Here is a 20615-nt window from a genome sequence, read left to right as displayed (position 1 = left end):
ACTCGATGCACTATCTATCACATTACGTGATAGTCCCTTTGTAAATTGATCTGCCAGATTCTTGGACGTATGAACATAGTCCAATGCTATAACTCCGGAGTTTCTCAACTTTCTGACAGTCTTCAAACGCCGTTTGACATGCCTAGTAGACTTCATGTTGTCCTTAGAACTGTTGACTTTAGTGATCACTGTTTGATTGTCACAGTTCATGGAAATAGCCGGCACAGGTTTTTCAACCACCGGTAGATCCATCAGGAGTTCACGAAGCCACTCGGCCTCAGCACCGGCGGTGTCTAATGCTGTGAGTTCTGCTTCTATGGTTGACTTCGTTAAGATAGTCTGCTTGCAAGACTTCCATGAAACAGCGCCACCTCCAAGCAGAAACACATATCCACTTGTGGCCTTTAACACATCAGCATCAGATATCCAGTTTGCATCACAATAATCCTCTAATACCTTCGGGTATCCGGTATAGTGAATGCCATAGCTCACAGTACCTTTCAAATAGCGCATCACTCTCTCAAGAGCTTGCCAATGAATATCTCCCGGATTTGACACAAACCGGCTAAGTTTGCTCACTGCAAACGAGATATCAGGCCTCGTGGCACTAGCAAGGTACATCAATGAGCCTATAATTTGGGAGAATCTTAGTTGATCCCTTGCTATTCTTCGGTTTTTCCTCAATAGCACACTAGGATCATAAGGCGTAGGAGCAGATTGACAGTCACTGTACCCAAAGCGACTTAAAATCTTTTCCACATAGTGGGACTGCACAAGTGTTATCCCACCATTGCCTTCTCTTGAAAGCTTAATGTTTAGAATAACATCAGCTTCTCCCAAATCTTTCATCTCAAAGTTATTAGACAAAAAGTCTTTAACTTCCTTGATCACAACAAGGCTTGTCCCAAAGATCAGTATGTCATCCACGTACAGACAAAGGATCACACCTTCACCCCCACCAAACCGATAGTACACACATCTGTCAGCTTCATTAACAGCAAAGCCGGCCGAAGTTAAGGTTCTGTCAAACTTCTCATGCCATTGTTTTGGAGCTTGTTTTAGGCCATAAAGGGATTTTAATAACTTACACACCTTGCCCTTTTCACCACTTGTTACAAATCCATCAGGCTGATCCATATAGATCTCTTCCTCTAACTCTCCATTTAGGAAAGCTGTTTTCACATCCATCTGATGAATGAGAAGACCATGAGAGGCAGCCAAAGACAATAACACTCGAATTGTGGTCAAACGGGCAACAGGTGAATAAGTATCAAAGAAATCTTCCCCTTCTCTTTGGGTATAACCCTTAGCCACAAGCCTAGCCTTGTACCTCTCAATTGTACCATCAGGCCTAAGCTTTTTCTTAAACACCCATTTGCACCCTATAGGTTTGCACCCATAAGGTCGTTCAACCACTTCCCAAGTTTCATTAGACATTATAGAATCCATCTCATTCCTTATTGCTTCCTTCCACAAGTCAGCATCAGGAGAGAAAAATGCTTCTTTAATGGTTGTTGGGGTATCATCCACGAGGTACACAATATAGTCATCTCCAAAAGACTTCACTTTTCTTTGTCTTTTGCTCGTTCGAGTGACTACATTATCATCCTCCTCAGGATAGTGAACATGGGGTTCCTCAGTTTGTTCTATCGGAATAAATTGCTCATGGGAGTTTATAGACTCATGACTAGAAATATTAGGTGTACTTTTCATAGGAAACTCACTTTCAAAGAATGTTGCATCTCTAGATTCCATTATAGTACCAACATGCATATCTGGTACTCCAGAGTTTATGATTAAGAACCTATACCCTATGCTGTGAGTAGCATAACCAAGGAAAATACAGTCAACTGTCTTAGGTCCGAGTTTGCGTTTCTTGTTTATTGGCACATTCACTTTAGCCAAACAACCCCAAGTACGCAAATAAGAGACATTTACTCTTTTCTTTTCCCATTCCTCAAATGGTGTGATTTCTTTATTCTTAGTAGGAACTCTATTCAGGACATGACTCGCTGTCAATATCGCCTCACCCCACCATTCCTTAGATAGACCCGAAGTCTCTAACATGGCGTTAACCATCTCAGTTAGAGTACGGTTCTTTCTTTCGGCAATCCCATTGGACTGTGGTGAGTATGGTGGTGTCCTCTCATGAATAATTCCATGTTCTACGCAGAAGTCAGAAAAATCACTTGAAAAATATTCTCCACCACGATCGGACCTTAAGCGTTTAATTTTCCTCTCAAGTTGATTTTCTACTTCAGCTTTATTGGTTTTAAAATATTGTAATGCTTCATCCTTTGTTTTAAGCAAGTACACATGACAAAATCTAGTACAATCATCTATAAAAGTGATGAAGTATCGTTTACCACCTTTAGTCAACTCACCATTCATCTCGCATAGATCGGAATGGATTAATTCTAATGGTGCCAAGTTCCTCGCCTCCGCAGCCTTGTGAGGCTTGCGAGGTTGCTTGGATTGCACGCATACATGGCACTTAGAACCTTTGACTAAATTAAATTTCGGGATTAAATTCATATTTGCTAGCCGCGTTAAACAACCATAATTAACATGACAAAATCGCGAATGCCAAATATTCGACTCATTCGAAATCACAGTATGGTTCACGATTTTATTACACACATCATGCATGGATAAGCGGAACAAGCCTCCGCAATCATAACCTTTACCAATAAAAGTTCCAAACTTTGAAAGTATAACTTTATTGGCCTCAAAGACTATTTTGTAGCCATCTCTACAAAGCTGTGAGCCGCTAATTAGATTCTTTTTGATGGAGGGGACATGCTGCACGTTCTTCATCAGCACCGTCTTTCCCGAAGTGAACTTCAGAATGACCGTACCAACACCAAGAACACGCGCATGAGATCCGTTCCCCATCAGTAAGGCTCCAGTGTTGCCGGCCTGATAAGAAGAAAACAAAGAGATGTCAGCACACACATGAACATTAGCCCCAGTATCCATCCACCACTCAGGTGAATGACAGACTGAAAAAAAAGTAGGTAAATAATTACCATACCCAGATGTTCCTCCTTCAGCCTCGCTAATGACCATGTTTACTGACTTTTTCTCTTCTCGTTTAAATTTGCGGTCTGGACAACCACTCGCCCAGTGGTCATCGCTACCGCAAACAAAGCAGCCTCCTTCTGCCTTTTTCTTCTTAAAAGTTGCAGTTTGTTTTTGCTTCGGGTTTGCTCCTTGCTTGTTCTCTTGCTTGTTCTTTTTCTTATTACGGAATGCGAATTGCTTTTTCTTCTGCACCACATTGGCACTAGAAGACTCAACGCCTTTCCCATGTGTATCTTTTGCTCTCGCCTTCTCCTCAACATCAAGAGTTCCCATGAGTTCAGAAGACCAAACTCTTTCCTCTGATGTTTTAGAGAAGTAGCAAAATCCTTCTAAGAAGGTGGCAGCTTAGCGATTATACCGCCGGCCACAAACTTTTCAGGCAACACACAAGGAAATTGTTCTAGTTCCTTAGCTAGTGCCTGTATCTCATGTGCTTGTTCAATCACAGAACGGCTATCCACCATCTTGTAATCAAACAATTGTTCCATGAGGTACAGCTCGCTACCAGCATCAGAAACCCCGAACTTGGCCTCAAGCGCATCCCATAATTCTTTAGCAGTGGAGCAAATAATATAGATGTCGACATACTTTTTATCGAGCGCACTTATGACGGCGCCTCTGAAGAGGTTATCAGCAGCCATGAACGTTTTCTCCTCCTCAGGAGTAAACTGTTCAGGCTTCCCCTTCGCGACGTCATAACAACTCATAGCAGTCAACCACAATGTCATTCTCGCGCGCCACCGCTTATAGTTTGAACCATCGAACGCATCCGGTTTTAACGCAGCAGCAAAACCACTAGCAGAAAAATGCCTAATATCAGGTTTTTGGATTGTTAGAAATTTAGACATTTTACTGTTTGATTTAATCCAGAAAATTACGCATAATATTGTGGTGGCATATATGTGCACGTGTGCAATTTTATCACTACTCAGATTAGAGACAAACATTGCAAATACTACTGCAACAACAGCAGACATACTGAAAACGAAAAACAATCGTTTAAGATTGTACCCAGAGGAGGGACCAGTGCCGAAGGCACCGGCGGCTCCATTCGCACTAGTCGACATAGTGCGTTGCTCGAAGTAGCGGACCACAGTCGGTGCAGGAAGATGTTCGCAGTGCAGTCCCGCGAACGTCCACCAGGAAGAAGACGAAGTAGTCGATCTCGATCCGCGCGAACGTCCACCAGGAAGAAGACCCGCCGGAGTGGAAGAAGACGATCTCGCCGGTGAGCAGTCGCGGAAGACGCTCCCCAAAAACCTGATTGCCCGCAACACCCGAGCAGGTGGCGTCGGGTTCCGGAGGTCTGCTCTCCCGATCTCTGTGCGCGCAGAGGATCGGGACGGGGGCTCGGCGGCGGCGGCGCGCGCGTGTGGCACCCCTTCATCCTCCCTCAACTTCTCCATAGAGGCTAACAAAGGCCACCTATTTAAGTTGAGTTAACACATGGTCAATCATCAATATGGTACTAAACCATTTTTATTATAGCATTAATTATGGGCCCTTGAATTAATCATCAAATATAAATATGGGCTAATGGCCCATTATATTCAACAATACGTACGTCTATGATGAATTGAGAGGACCAAACAGAAGACAATCATTTTGTGTCCAAGGGGAACATACACCCACTGGGATCACCCGCACGCCATATACATACTACAACTCTATATCGGAGCAAAATCCACCCTTGTCAGTGCATTGCAGATGCTGAAAAGAGGAACCATCATCGATCGACATCTCCATTTCGCTGCCTGCCCTTGCTGTTGCGCGGTCCACGTACGCGGCATGCAGTTAGCGCACGCACCATGTGCCCGTGTCACACGTCAGGTTTGTCTCTTTAGGTCTTGTTTAGTTCCAAAAAATTTTGCAAAATTGATACTGTAGCACTTTCGTTTGTATTTGACAAAATTTGTCCAATCATAGACTAACTAGGCTCAAAAGATTCGTCTCGTCAATTTCGACCAAATTGTGCAATTAATTTTTATTTTCATCTATATTTAATACTCCATGCATGCGTTTAAAGATTCGATGTGACGGAGAATCTGAAAAATTTTGTAAAATTTTTTAGAACTAAACAAGGCCTTAATTTGCGCCAAATACTAACCATGCAGATCGGTGCAGGAAAACCACCCGAATCGCATCGCATCGCATCGCACGGGCGCGGCTCTGCTTACCGACAAGACTCGTTGTCGGTCCGGCCTGTCCAAGCAAAAATCTCCCGCTCCCGCCCGTTGCCGGCTCTCCCTCCGCACGTCGTGCTCCGGCACTCCGCCACCACCACCAGTCCACCCACCACCTTTCGCTCGTCGTCGTCCATCTCTTTCCACGTTTCCGGCACGGCATTATTCTGCCAATGTCGTGTTGGCTTACCCTTTCCTCTTCGACAAGTTAAGGAAAGCCAGTCGCACGTTCACACTTCACTGTTCACGCACCACACTATCATAGGGTGTGTTTGGCTTCTCCTCCTCCAGATCTGGCGCCCTGCTCGATGCCTTGGCCGGCGCGACCGTGAGAAGCTCGATGCCATGGTCGGCGCCTGCTTGTTCAAGAAGCTCATCTTCTTCGGGCGTCTGTGGCAGCTCCGGGTTCGTGGCCCGCCGTTCGACCTGGAGGACCTGGTGCCGCGTTCCGCGACGCACTGGCGCGCGTTCGTGGCGGGCCCGGCGGCGAGCGGCTCCCGTCGTGGCCTACAGGCTCGGCGGGGCGCAGTACAGCTGGGCGCCACGGTTCTGCCTCGCCGTGCTACTCCTCCTTCGCGACGCATTCGGTCCAGCAGTGCCGGCCAAGGAGGAGTGCCGAGCCATGGAGGAGTTGGGCTATGTTGTCGTTACCGCGTCGGTCCAGCAGTGCCGGCGAGCCCTCTTCTTCCTTGTTGGCAGCGTTAGCGAGGTAGAGCTCATCTATGGCGTGGTGAAGATTTTAGTGCCCACCAACCGTTTGATGTAATGTCTTAGAGAGGTAAAGCTACCAGAACAAGAAAGAGGTGACTGTATTTAAGCTGATGATCAAAGGAATCCAGGCTTAGCTAAGTCAAGTGAACCAAACAACTGCCTCTTGCATTGGGAGAGCCAGGCTTAGAGTACCTGGCTTAGTTGGCTAGCCAAGCCAAGTCGAAAAAGTGAACCAAACACACCCATAATGGTTCCTTCGCTCGCATGACCTAAGCTGTAAGCCAGCTAAATGGTGAGCTGGGAAAAAAGAGAAGAGGAGAGAGAGTGAAAGCGGGCTGTAAGCTTACAGCCGACTTAGACACAAGAACCAAAAAAGTTTAGAAGAAAAACAAGTATACTATATATTAATAATGAAGAGCTAACCACTATATAAGTAGACTGTAAGAACAACCAGCCATCGACTGTGTTATTAGCCTTGCTCAACATTTTTTGTCCTGGCCCTGGCCGCTGGCGAGGTTGGATGTGCAGGCTGGTTGGTTGCCGTTTACTAGTCGCTAATTTGGGGTTGGGCCGTTTAGTGTTGTACAGTACATAGCGGCCCGTAAAAGTTCCAAGGGCAAATAACAAATTTTTACAGCTTCTCACAAAAAAAAAAAACACTACAACAGCGTTTACTGTTACTCCTACCTCGGTGACCGCAAGTCGCCGGCGGACAACCTACTCTGACCCCGCGCGGACGCCGAGGACGGACAGTGGTGACTGGACGGGCACCCGGCCCCACCACGTCGACCCAACCCAAATAAAAACGCCACCTGCACCCGGCTCCACTTACCCTACCATCCCACTCGATTCATCCATCATCAGTCCTCCTCATTCCCCCAAACCCCCGGCTCCATCGAACCAAACCTATTTGAATCGCCAAAGCCGGTGGCACGCGGTGGGTCTCACCTCACAGTCTCCGCTCCTCGTCCTCCCCCTGCTTCGCTTGCCTCGCCGTCCGCCCGTCCCTACTAATCTCCTCCGACTGAAGACGGCGCCGCCGACGGCCATGGAGGACCCACTTGCCACGGCGCCGGCGCCGCCGCGGCGGCCGCACAGGGAGCGGCGGCACAGGCGGAAGGCGTCGGACGCTGCCGCGGCTGCACTGGCGGCGCAGGCGGCGGCGTCCTCCTACGGCGATGTGTTCGGCGGGCCCCCGCGGTTCGCGCCGCCGCCTCCGGCGTTCGCCGCTGCCGCGGGGGCGGGGACGACCGCGCCGGCGGACTACGCCGAGGTGTTCGGCGGAGTCGCCGCCTCCTGCTCCATCCCCTACCTCGACCTGCCGCCGGCCGTTGCCTGCGGAGACGGAGACGGCGGGTACGGCGAGATCTTCGGCCGGTTCGACTTCGGGGACTTCGCGGTGCCGTACGAGGACATGCTTCCTGGCGCAGAGTGTTTGCTGGAGGAGATCGCGTCGCCGAGCGGGAGCTCAAGGTACGAGCTAGCTCTGCCCCCCATTTCAGGATTTCGTTTTTCCCCCCTTCCCGTGCATTGTGGCACTGTTGCGTCAGGCTCATCGTGCGGGCCATGAATTATGCTCCGCTTTTAGTTTTAGGGGAGGGCTCTTCTTTTGCTGGCGCTTTTAGAGATAATAAAATAATGGGGTTAATGAGGCTACTAGGTTCTGCACTGTAGAGGGATTGCTCATCTTTACCGCACACCATTTTTGGGCGATGAAATGCTGCCTTTGCGTTACCAATTTACGCCTTGGTTTGGTTCCCCTCACCTTTACTATTTCGGCTAATTTTGTGCGAGTAGGATGGTGGAATGTCGTTTCCAAGCTACGTGTACTGCAATTTTTTCTGATCCATAAAGGTGATTATGTTAGGTGAAGTGCTACATTTCGTCACGGGCCTCAATGCTCACGATTGAAGACGCTAGATACTGTATATATCTGGAGTTGTTTTAGGAAGTCCTTTCGCACAAAAGTAGTTCCTTTGTGTTGAAGTACTGTCTTTTTTTCTTCTCCACTTCGGAGTGGTTGTGAGCTGGAAGACTTGGAGAGATGCCTGTGCAATCTTGAATTTTCACTATTAAATTTAATTTTGTGTTTTCTTTGTTGACAAGATATGTGCCATTTTTTTTCCGCGAACGTGCATTGTTTTCACGTGTTTCATTAAGAGGTGAACTAGATATGTGTCATGATGATGGCAGTCAGTTACGAATTCTGATCCTAGGTTCCCAAAACATGTTGTGGAACATTTTACCTAAAAGTGTACTCCTGTAGTGCAATGGGGCCTGCTTCCCTATTAAGTTCAACAACATAATTCCTTTAGATACCTTCATCTTTTTTTAATTCATTGTTTTATAGTTCTTTGTGTCTTTTTGGGGAATTCTTAGCTGTGTAAAGTGGACTGACCTTTTGATATCATTGAGGAGACCGAATGCACATGCCATGTTTTATTGTTTCTGACTTGTGCTCATTACTTCCATATCTACAGATCGTCAACTAGAAAAGAATCTGCCGAGTTGGATGCTGAGCCATCTATACTCTATCAACAAGTTCCAGACGCTGGTTCAGGCAGGCACTTTGACGACGAGCAATTTCATCCAGTATCCTTTCCTCCAGATGGCGAACAAACATTCACTATGTCATATAACAAGATCACCAGGGGAAGGCCAGATGAGCTTGTTGAAGTGACTGCTTGCATAGTAGAACCTTCAATAAGCTATGTGGTCGACTCTTGCAATTTGTCAAATGATTCAGAAATGGATTGTGTCCCAGTAATGGACATTGGTACACAACATGCTAATGGCGTGAAAGAAAAGATGAGCCCACCAAATGTTGCAGATTCCAGCCTGGAGAGTGCTGATAGTGCTTATGTAATTGATCAGCAGCAACATATCCCAACATGCCCTCCCATCTCTGAAAATATTTGTCAGGATGAAAATGACGACAAGAGGTCTAGCACCCATTCAGTGTCAAGCGAGGAAGCACCTTCCCCTGACTATCCATTCTTAAGGGTATCCAACATCAACCTTCCAGCAGCACCTATCAAAGTACAACCACCACCGATGCCCCCATCTAAATTGCTTAATAAAAAGGGAAGCAATGAAAATGGAGATTCTGATGTGAATCCTAACTCAGTTGCTGCTGCTGCTGCTATGAAGGAAGCAATGGAATTTGCTGAAGCCAGATTAAAAGCTGCAAAAGAATTGATGGAGAGAAAAGGCGGCAGTTTTAAACTACGTAAGCGGCCAGCTCATCACAGAAGCACAAAATCAACTGAAATTAAGGAATACAATGCACCTGAAGAAGTGCATGTATTTGAAGAAAAGCTGAATATGAGAAGATTGGCAAGAGAGGAAAATCAAAGCAATGATATGGCTTCGCTGGATAAAGTCATGGGCAGTGGTGCACTTAAGCCTGTTCACAGCGATCATGACAAAAAAGGGATTATATCACCAGGGAAGCATCAGGAGACGACGCACAATGGCAGTGAACTAGAACAATTAGGAGAGTGGACGTCAGATGCTGATTTTTATGAATTGGTTAGCAATGATCAGAAAAGCAAAACTAATGAAGCTGCTTGCAAAGGAGACAATGGTCTGATGACAAATTCCTTACCCAAGCTTGACCGGTCTGAGAATGAAAAGTCAGGTGGCTTTGCAGGTGAATCAAAAAGGTTTAGGAAGTTGTGGGATACTAACAACAGAACATGTCTGCGAACTGAACATGTAAATCGGGGAAAAGATGATATAGATTGTGTGGAGGATGAACAAAAGGCTCCAAGGTCTCCAGAAGTTACGGAACATGTAAATCAGGGAAAAGATGGTATAGATTCTGTGGAGGCTGAACAAAGGACTCCTAGGTCGCCAGACGTTACTCCTTGTGATGAAAGGGTGACGTATCAAGAGCCCACCAAAGGAAATAATGGTCTGATGACAAATTCTTCCAACAAGCTCGACCAGTCTGAGAAAGTAAAGGAAGGGGGTTTTGCAGGTGAGCCGAAAAGGTTTAGGAAGTTGTGGGGCAGTAACAGTACTACAGTTCTTAGAACAGAGCATGTAAATCTGGGAAAGGATGGTATAGCTTTCGTGGAGGCTGAAGAAAAGGCACCTAGGTTTCCAGAAGTTCCTCCTTGTGATGAAAGGGTGGCATCCCAAGAGGCAACCGATTCCCATTTAAAACAATGTCCAGGGGTGGGGAATTCTCTAGGCCACGGAAATGATGCGCAATTTGAGATTTCATACATGAATAATTTACCCGCAGGGGTCCATGCTAATCCAGAAATCTCCAGTACACTTTCGGAACCTTGTTTATCTGGAGGTCATGCCAATGGTAATGAAAATCATTCTGAAAGCACAGCTGAGGAAACTCCATTGGTAGGAAACTCTAACCAAGATGTCAACAGTAAAGAGGAACTTCAGCTTCCATGCATGGATGGGTTGCCTTGTACTTCAGAAAGGAGTCAGATTTTACAGGGACATTCTAATGTTATTAATGCTGATGAGATCAAGGAAATTGAAGTGAAAATATCAAAATTAGAAGAGTCTTCCAAATCTTATTTGAATTTTGAGGAAGAAAAGCTACTCAGTTTTGTTGATGAATCACGCCAACAGAACAAAAATGGAAGAGCAAATGAATTAAATTCAGACTCACTCATCCATGAAAAAATGACAAAATTCGGTATTGAGGAGAAAGCTGATGCGCATGAAGATTTTCAAGAGGGAGATATGGATCAGGTTGCTGGATCTGCTGAAGAGGAAGGTTATGTTACTTCAGGAAGTGGTATTGCTAATGAAAGTGAATATGAAGAAGCAGAAGCTGATATATTTGTAGGAGACATGGAATCAAATGTGAGAACATGTGGTATTTTTGACAAAGATCCATATCAGTGCCAAGAATCACAAGGGTCATGGGCACCCCAAGATTTGGATAACAGAATGGACAGAGTCAGTGATACAATATCCCATGGAAAGGAAAGAGAGACTAAAGACTGCTTGCTGGACAATGTTGAAAATACAGTGGCAGAAGTACTAAACCATGACAGTAGGGAAGGGCAGAAATCCATGGAAACCGTTGTCTGCATAAAGCCCAAAGATGTATGTGCAGAATTTAATGTAAGTAGTGACAGAGATAGTAATCTATTTGATTCTGCTGATGAACTTATTACTGATGGTGGCAGTGATTATGCCATGAAGATGAGCACAATGTCACATAATCTGCAAGCTTCGTTTTCAGAAGCATGCAGTAGCATGCAGCACCTTTCTCAAAAACCTGAGTCTGTTTCTGCTGAGAAGGCTGATGAAAGCACTCTTATTCTTGAAAATCTTGAAGTGGATTGCAGAGAAGCAGGTAGAGAAATTCCAACCAGAAATTGTACAGTGTCAGAAGAAGGGCAAAATATTGGAAGCGGGATAGAAGAAACAGAGGGAGAAGACAATATATCAAATGCAAGGTTCATGGACCAGCAACCTTTTTACTTGGACAGTGACATTAGACCTAAGGTTGCAGATGACACTGCATCAGAAACTACTCTAAAATCAAGAGAAGAGAATCTTAATGTTCAGAGAACTAAAGTGAGGAATGACATAAAAGAGGCTGAAGGAGAAGTCGAGAAGGAGGTAAGACTTGATGAAGAGAAAGAAAAAGAATGCAAAATGGGAACTGAGATGGAACAAGATAAAGAGAGACGGAGAAGAGAGTTGGAAGAAGAGAAGGAACGGGAAATGGAGCGAGCAAAAGATAGGCTGGCTGTTCAGAGAGCTACAAGAGAAGCACACGAGAGGGCATTTGCAGAGGTTCGTGCTAAGGCTGAAAGAATAGCGTTAGAAAGGATCACCTCAGCACGTCAAAGAGCATCTGCAGAAGCTCGCGAGAAAGAAGAGAAGGCAACTGCTCAAGCAGCTCTGGAGCAGGCTTCGAGAGAAGCTAGAATGAAAGCAGAACGTGCAGCAGTTGAGAGAGCAACTGCTGAAGCTCGGGAGAGGGCAATTGAAAAGGCAAAAGCTGCTGTAGATGCAAAGGAGCGAATGGGAAAGTTCAGGTCCTCCTTCAAGGATAGTTTTAAGGCACCTAATCAGGTAGCTGATGTCATTATGTATGCATTTTTTTGTTGCATACACAAACTAAATACTGTTCTAATCCACATTCTTGACACAGGATAATCAACAGGAGGCATCATTTGAGAAGACAGCTTATAATAAGCATGGAAAAAGCATGGATTCTTGTGTTGAAGGTATTGCTAGAAGTATATCCTACTGCAAGATAGTTCAAGTATTTGTGTCCAATTTTCTGTAATATTTCTATACTGTTATCTTATTTGACACATGAGACTTGGCTTGCTTTGTCATGTTTGCTATTTATAGTAGTTGAGGTTGAGTCAGCTCTACGACATAAAGCAAAATTGGAAAGGCACCAACGCACAGCTGAGCGAGCGGTATACTCCAATGCTATTGCTATGTTGTCTTCTTTTCTTGTTTGTTTTGCCTAGCCTGTGGCAGCCCTCATCATTACCATTTTTCAGGCAAAAGCCCTTGCTGAAAAGAACATGCGGGACATGCTGGTGCAGAGGGAGCAGGCTGAGAAACATGTAAGATAGTTGGTCACGAGGAAAGAAAAACATATTCCTCCTGTTTCAAAATAACATTTGTTATCCATGAAATGTTTACTTTTGGATACAGAGATTGGCTGAATTTCTTGATCCTGAAGTCAAGAGATGGTCAAATGGAAAAGAAGGAAATCTGCGAGCATTGCTGTCTACATTGCAATATGTATGTGTTTTGGCTTATAGGACTTCTGTTTGAACCATTTACATCTTGGTTACTGTAGGACTACCACCAGTTCTTGTCAGCAACTTTTCTTGCGCCCATCATTAGATTGCCAATAAATAATACTCCTAATACATGGATTCTTCGGTCAAAAAAAAAAAAAGAAAAAACAAACATGGATTCTATGTAAATTCATTCAGGCAGTGTAAAAAATGGTTAACTAATATACACCGTGTTCTTTGTTAAAAAACACTAATATACACCAGGTTTAACTCAATTGTGTATAATATATAATTTTTGTTTATGTTAATATCGTTAAAAGAGTGTCAGGCATAAACATAAATAGTTTGTAAGGGAAAAAAAAATCAAGCACCATGCATCAGGTTATGCCCTCCCACTAATGTATTACTTATGTTTATACCATCTTATCTGTTTTGAGAATTTTCTTAGCATGCATATCTTTTTATTTCAGTATGCATGCATAATTCAGTTCATTGGAGATTCACTCTTGGTACAGTTTTGGACGAAATAATTCTGTGAGCTCTTTCTTGAGTTCACTTAGCTCAATTCTGCATTTCATCATTGAGCTGGCATGCTGGATTTGAACTTCCACTACTGGAATCAGACATCAGGCCAATCATGCATTTTTTTCTTCTTCTGGGCAGATACTTGGTTCGGACAGTGGCTGGCAGTCAGTTCCCCTCACAGATCTTATTACAGCTGCTGGTGTGAAGAAGGCATACAGGAAGGCAACCCTTTGTGTCCATCCAGATAAAGTGCAGCAAAGAGGTGCTACAATCAGACAGAAATACATTTGTGAGAAGGTGTTTGATCTTCTTAAGGTGTGTTCTTTGATCATCTTGTTTTGTAAACTAGTTCTTATCTACAGTTGCTTAAGTTTCGATATTTTTGTTGGTATTGCTTCTGCTTTACTCCGAAGTTCTGTTAGCCTCAGTCACCTCTGGGAGACTGGGACTCTGTTGATGTTTCTGCATTGCTGTGGTGCTTCACAGATCCTTATTATAACGCACACATTAGATTTTTTCCTTTCAAATGGAGTACCATGATTCTGCATTCATACTATCCATATTCTCTGTTCCAGACATGGATATCTGTTAGATGGACCTATATATAGGCTATATATGTGCAGTACGGTCTCATTGCTGGTCTATTGCTGTTTCATTCCCTTCATGTTCATTACTGAATGTGTAAGATACGTGTTCATTTGGATATAACAATTAACAATACAACTATCATAGTCAGATTAGTGTGAATAATAAGACATGTCAAACAAAGGCTTACTTGCCATTAGGATTTCAAGGACATCCAGTTTATGATTGACAAAAAGCCTACTCAGGCAAATCATGTCCCAGAACTGGCTGCATGGAAGAAAATACAAAAATAATACCCAATTAATACTGAATTAATAATCTGTACGAAAGTATGTCTCTGGCCACACCACTGGTAAAATCTTTGGATGTTGTACCTGTTAGGCTGTTACTAATGACTAGCGAAAGCAAGTCTTGCGTTGTTGATAACTGTGTTTCTGAATATATCAAGTTACTTGTTGCGATAGACGGAGGCTAACTTTTTATCCCATGATTGTGCAGGAAGCTTGGAATAAGTACAATTCCGAAGAGCGCTAGTGGGAATAGGTGGTTCCTTATTAATTTTTACGGGGTACAGGATATTGGTTAGGTATCTCTGTAGCCATTGCCATACTGATTAATTTTTTACATTGGTGTAAATATGCAGCTGTAGAGGACATCTTCTGGTCATTTTTTATCCATATCAATGCAATAGTAGAGCATGTGTTGCCTCTTGTCTAGCATCCCCAAGTTTTGCCTTTGCTAGACTTTAGTTCTGTACTTCTGTACCTTTTATATTAGTTTGACCATTCCTAGCAAAGTTTCCTACGTTTGGTTATCATTTTTTGCTCATACAAAAGTAGTGTGAGTTTATATTTTTGCTGTGGCTCGCAGTTGGGAGGGCTTCTACTCGAACTAGTAGCTGTAATATGCTCATGGAAAATTTGTACCCTTTGTATTCCAAAATATCATATATGAGGACCTATTTGGTGCACATGACTAGTTACTAGTTGAGGTGAAAAATTAGCTATGGTTGGTTAGCTAGTTGGGTAATGACTAGTCGAAGAAAAAATAGCTCATCCATTAGCTTTCCTGTTTTGATGCACTAGAGCTAATTTTAGCTAACTTTTTGCTAAGTAACAATTAGCTCTCGCATCAAACATGCTTGTAACATAAAAAATGTTCCCTATAAATGAACAGATGTGTTTTGAGTCGTTGCAAAAAGAAAATAGGGTAATTTGGATTCGTGCTATTACAATTCTTTAAATTACCATTACTATTCACCTATATGGAACCGTGTCATTACAATTCGAAGTTTCTACGCTAGCAAAGATGTTAGGCTCACATGTAAGGATGAAAACGGTCGAAAAACTTCTAAATTGTTTTACATTTGAAATACGAAAACGAAAACGGTAAAGTTGGACACGAAAACGAACGCGAACTTACAAAATATCAAGGATTTCGAGAACGAACCAAGTTGAGCGGATTTATGTCGAACACGGTCGATATACGAAAACTCAATACGAAATACCGATGTGTAGTACCAAGTGCATTACTAAGTATATACACGATCAAGTTTAAGTGCATATAATAATTAAAAAGTGCATGATTCTTGGTCTTAGGTATTTAATACATTAGCCCACATATAAATAAGAACAAGCAATTAATAGCTAGCAGAAACATAGCTAGCCACTAGTAGAAAGAACACAGATGCATCGTAAGTACTCTGTAATTGGGCTGTGGGACCGTGCAGTTGACTAAATTCGGTTTAAACCAAATTTTGAATTCAAAATATTTCAAATTAAAAGTAGAAAAGTAGAAAACGGTCGAAAAATGTCTAAACCGTTTTCTACTTTTACATTTGAAATACGAAACATCTAAAATACGAAAGCGAAAACGGTAAAGTCGGATAAGAAAATACGAATTCGATCGGATCCAATATAGAAAGCGGTTCGGTTCGATTCGGGATATTTCCGTTCCGTTTTCATCCTTACTCACATGTAGTACATTGTATTTTTGTAGAGACGAGCTAGCAAAGATGTTAGGCTCACATGTAGTGCATTGTATTTTTATAGAGACGAAAATGCCGTTGCAACCTCTGTCTCCTTCCACCGACTGATGCATAGACCCTACAGGTCAGCTCCTTCAATCTCTAGCCCCACCCCCCACCCACCCAGCCGCAACATGGGAAGGTGGTGGTGCATGCAATTTTTTTATTTGTTAACACTTTTTAAAAACTATTTTCAAATCTAACACTGTTCTATTTTTTAAAAAACTAACACTTGTGGTCGCGCCTAAAGCCATGACACGCTCAAATCAAACTGCTGCACCATGCTTGATGGCTCGTCGAGAGTGTCACCGTGGCAGCGACCGAGTCGTTGCAGGTGACGTGGTGGATGCCGCCGTGCCGCAGATCAGGGCGCGACAGTGTCACGCCATGATGCACGGCACGTCGAGGCTGGACGCATCCTCCTCCCTCCCTCCCTCTCTCTCTCTTTCTCTCCGGCGGTCAACGTATGTGTAGAGCTCTACAAGTGAAAAAACTGTGGCGCTCTCTCTAGAGTAGAGGGTAAAGTTTATTTTGCCATTGAGGTCATGTGCCCTTACTCTCTCATCCATTGAATTCGCTTTAAGAAATGTACAAACACACATCTCAATATAAAACTGTTTTAAGATGTGTGTTTGTACACTTCTCAAAGCAAATCTAATGTAGCCTTAAGGGAAAAAAAACCCCTCTTCCATATCGTGCGTCTTATGTTTTGCGGGCTAGAGATGTGCATCTCCGTGAACACGTATGCCACGACATATTTTAAAGAAGAAAGAATTGCAATGATAAGCTTCAAAAGCTGAAGGATTATAATAGTACAAATTCAATGACCCAAAACAATTATTACACCAGAGCCTCTACAGATAATTTATTTATAGGATCTCTACTGTAGGGGCTAGCTGTAGTAAAATGCCCAGAAACATTTGTTTCAGTATAAAACAACACATAATAATACAGGAGAAAAAAAAGGAATTCAAACACACCGAATTTACTTCGCGCGTCGAGGCATTGTTGTTGTAAATTCCCTCCCGCATTGCCAGCGGCGCTCGAAGGGACGTACGATAGATAGCTGATAGCATCATCATCCACGGGGAGCCGTAATTTTTTGTCAAACCAGCGATTGTTGCCTAAGCGCCAATCGTCACATCCGTCTCGCCGCCGGGTGCGCGCACTGGGGCAGAGACGTCCCCTCCGGCAGTGGCCGTCACATCCCTCTCGCCGGGTGCGCGCACTGAGGCAGAGCCGTCGTCCCTTCCGGCAGCGGCGAGGGGGATGAGGCCCTTCTCCCGGCACGTCCGGATGGCGTCGTCGTACATGTCCTCCATCCTCGTGTACCTGAAAGTGAACCCAAGGTCTTGGAGCTTCTTGGCCGACATGTGCACCATTTGGAGGTCGTCCTCGATCCCAGTCCCAGCTGGGAACCTCTCCGGGATGTCGTACTCGGGGTACCTATCCCTGAGCATGGCGGCGAGGTCGTGTATGGTGGTGTCGCACGAGGAGCAGACGTAGCGCCCGGCGGCGGCCGGGTGCTCGAAGAGGAAGATGTGGGCGTCGCAGAGGTCGTCGAGGTGGACGAACTGCACCTGCTTCAGGATCGAGTAGTGCGCCTCGTTCCCCGTGACGAGCGCCAGCGCGGTGATCATGCTCGGCGGCATGCCCGTGCTGAGGAAAGGCCCGACCACGAGCGTCGTGATGATGGTGACGAGCTCCATGCCGTGCTCCGCCGCGTACGCCAGCGCCGCCTTCTCCGCCAGGGTTTTAGACACGAAGTACATCTGCCGGCCGGGTGGACATGCATAAATCGTCAGCGCCCTCGCCATGCATGGGCTGGCCACATATATATATATATATATATATATATATGCATGGCCGACGAGCAGAGAAGTCGCTACGACGTGCGTGGTGCGTACCCATCCGGTCATCTTGACGCGACGGCAGAAATCGACGTCGGTCCAGTTGTCCTCGTCGTAGACGGGCTTCCGCCACTCCTCGATGTTGCACGTCCCGGCGGAGGAAGTGAAGACGATGCGGCGCACGGTGCCTGCCTCCTTGCAGGCTCGCATGATGCTTATCATCCCTTCCACCGTCGGCTTGATCACCTCATTCTGCAATGGAAACCATATGCATGCATGTATATGTATATATCTGCAGGCGTGCAATGACGACGTACGTTGACTTGTGTGGTTTATTACCTCAGGGTCTTTGGACTCGAAGTCCATGGGCGTGGCGACGTGGAAGACGCCGGTGCAGCCCCTGATGGCGTCGTCGAAGCTGCCTTCCACCGCCAGGTCGGCTTTCCATAGGGACAGGCGCTCCGTTGCTCCGGGAAGGTCCAGCAATGGCTTCGTCTTCACAACGTTCGCTGGAGAATGAACACGACGACACGGAGCGAATCAAAGTTTTTGGCTGCTGCTACCGATCGATGGAATTATTGGATGCACTGCACGCACCGTACCACCGCCTGCGAGCGGCGACGACGCAGGACGACGAGACAATAATGCAACTCACCGGGATCGCGCACCGTCGCCCGGACGGTGTAGCCGGCCTGGAGGAGCTTCATGACGAGCCAGGAGCCGACGAAGCCCGACGCCCCCGTGACCACCACCGGCCCTTTCACGCTCGCGCCCCCGTTCATCGCCGCCGGCGTTGTCACCACCTCCGCCATTTCGTGGTTTGTTTCTCTGAGCTCTTGCAGGACTGATGAGCTCGATCACTTGCTCCTTGAGCCGCTCCGATGCTCCACAGTCGCCCCGTCTGATGACGATTTATAATGCTGTAGCAACGCGAGAGTGTGTTAAGGTTGCCATATACAGGTGGCGGTGCGGCACCCGTCATGTGCACTGATGGCGACCGCACGAAAACACGAACGTTTTGTGTTCTGTCCTCCGTTTTTTTTTTTTTGGGGGGGGGAACAAGCGCATCCTCCGTCCAACACCGCAGGCTGCACCTACCTGCATATCTGCGCGCGTTTTGACACAGCGGTTCCTGCGTTCAGCACCACACGCTGCACCTACCTGCATATCTGCGTGCAGATCATGCTGTAAACATGCTACCAAAGGTTTAAACAATTGTGTTTGCCTAGTAGTACTATAAAACTTTTTTTTTTGAAGGACCAGCATAACTTGGCAGGTGCTCTCCCTTCTCAGTTTTCATCCAGTAGTAAACAAAGCTAGCTATTTACTACTGTACATGGATGTCCCAGTAGTGAAAAGAAGAAGAAGCAGTGCCCACCAATCTTTGATGTTTCCCCGTCTCATTACCACCCCCTGTTCGCTACTCCGTTCCTCCACCTCTCTCTGTAGTCCTTTAATTTGGCATAGCTGCAGTTCACAACCGTATGAAGATGTAATTCTTGTCTGCAGCGGCACAATTTGCATATTGTATTTGCCTGTCCTCCTCGCTTGATGATTCTGTCAGCTGTCAATAATTTGGATTACAGCACTAGCAGCAGATAAATCTGGGCCGTCCACAAGAGGTCAAGAGCATCTATCGTTGCTGTGGAATTCATATATTTGCGGTGGCTTGCAGTTGGGACTTGGGAGGGCTTTCCGAACTAGTGGCTATGATATGCGAACACAAAATTTGTACTCTTTGTATTCTAAAAATATCATGTATATTAGCAAAAAAAAAGATCTGTTATCTTTCAGGTGTCTGTTTTTTTAGATGATCTATCTTAGCCATTGGATCTTAATAGTTAATACAATGCCCCAGCTCACCTGCGCATGTTCATCTTTTTCCTCAGGTCGTCATTCTTCCAGCTCACCTCCTCCAGCCTGGTCTCGGATGTCCCCGCCTCCCACCCGCCTCCTCTAGCCCCTGTGGCTTCCCCGCCACTGGCCCTATCGACTACTGTTCCCCGCCGCGCTAAATATAAGAAAAACGCCAAAGTTCAGCATCCAGTTGTTTGGCCTCGTTCGCTCATCGATGCCCCCGCCATCTAGCTCGCCACTAGCTAACCTGCTGCCACCACCGTGCCTACCTGCCTCTCCAAGCCCTCCCTTCTAAACTCGAAGGAAGAAGAAGCCATCGCTTGAACACACTCTTCAATCTCAAGTGACTGAGATGGAGGAAACGTGCATAAAAAATAATTTTCCCTAGACATAAAATAATGTTCCCTAGACATAGATAGTTTTCAGTACATAATGAAAGTCTTTTGACGAAGCATCTTCACAAATTTTACAATAGAAACAAATATCCCTTGGGTACAACTTGTTTGGGATAAATACTATGCAGGAGGTAAGCTTCCAATCCAAAGCATCTCTCAGAGGTTCTTTTTGGTAGAGGGATAATCTTAAGCTTTTACCCCAATTCAAAGACATGGCACATGTCAATATTCAAGATGGTAAATCCTGCTTTCTTTGGCATGACCTGTGGAATGATGTGCTTTGTAGTCAAGCTTTTCCAAAACTTTTCTCTTTTGTGAGGAATCAAAATACTCTATTTGGTAGCTAACAATCAAGATTTCTATGAACTTTTCCACCTGCCTCTTTCACCAGAGGCTTTTGCATAGTACCAGATGCTCAACGCTGCAGTTCAAAATGTGAACTTACAAGACAGTCCTGATCATGGGCATCTGCTCTCTTTTCTTCAAGAAAGATTTACAAGTAGCTTATTGGACACCACTAGGTTCATGTTGCTTTCAAATGGCTATGGAAATCCTGCTGTCAAAATAAGAGAAAGTTTTCCTTCTGGCTTGTTCTTCAAGATCGTTTGAATGCCAGAGCTTTACTCAAATGAAAACATATGTCA

The 20615-nt window shown here is 45.1% G+C and overlaps 2 protein-coding genes across 3 annotated transcripts; one reads left to right on the top strand and one right to left on the bottom strand.

Moving 5' to 3' along the window:
• Positions 6797 to 14639, top strand: LOC8058204 (auxilin-like protein 1). 2 transcript variants are annotated; one of them, XM_002458160.2, is made up of 8 exons: positions 6797 to 7451; positions 8459 to 12044; positions 12124 to 12199; positions 12330 to 12400; positions 12488 to 12553; positions 12645 to 12734; positions 13397 to 13573; positions 14342 to 14639. In XM_002458160.2, the coding sequence occupies exons 1-8, from the start codon at positions 7027 to 7029 to the stop codon at positions 14375 to 14377; spliced, it is 4527 nt and encodes a 1508-aa protein (XP_002458205.1). In that variant the 5' UTR covers positions 6797 to 7026; the 3' UTR covers positions 14378 to 14639. The 2 variants fall into 2 exon arrangements, with proteins under 2 accessions (XP_002458205.1, XP_021312404.1); XM_021456729.1 differs by having other exon boundaries at positions 12333 to 12400; positions 14342 to 14553.
• LOC8058203 (dihydroflavonol 4-reductase) lies at positions 16658 to 18608 on the bottom strand. Its single transcript, XM_002455971.2, has 4 exons — positions 18375 to 18608; positions 18059 to 18228; positions 17777 to 17971; positions 16658 to 17641 (listed from the first exon to the last, which is right to left on the bottom strand). Exons 1-4 carry the CDS (start codon positions 18529 to 18531, stop codon positions 16994 to 16996), a joined length of 1170 nt encoding a protein of 389 aa, XP_002456016.1. The 5' UTR covers positions 18532 to 18608; the 3' UTR covers positions 16658 to 16993.

The sequence above is a fragment of the Sorghum bicolor genome, chromosome 3, assembly GCF_000003195.3.
Source record: "Sorghum bicolor cultivar BTx623 chromosome 3, Sorghum_bicolor_NCBIv3, whole genome shotgun sequence".
Taxonomy (NCBI): Eukaryota; Viridiplantae; Streptophyta; class Magnoliopsida; order Poales; family Poaceae; genus Sorghum; species Sorghum bicolor.
The sequence above is the reverse complement of the archived record's forward strand: the minus strand, read 5'-3'. Positions and strand labels throughout refer to the sequence as shown.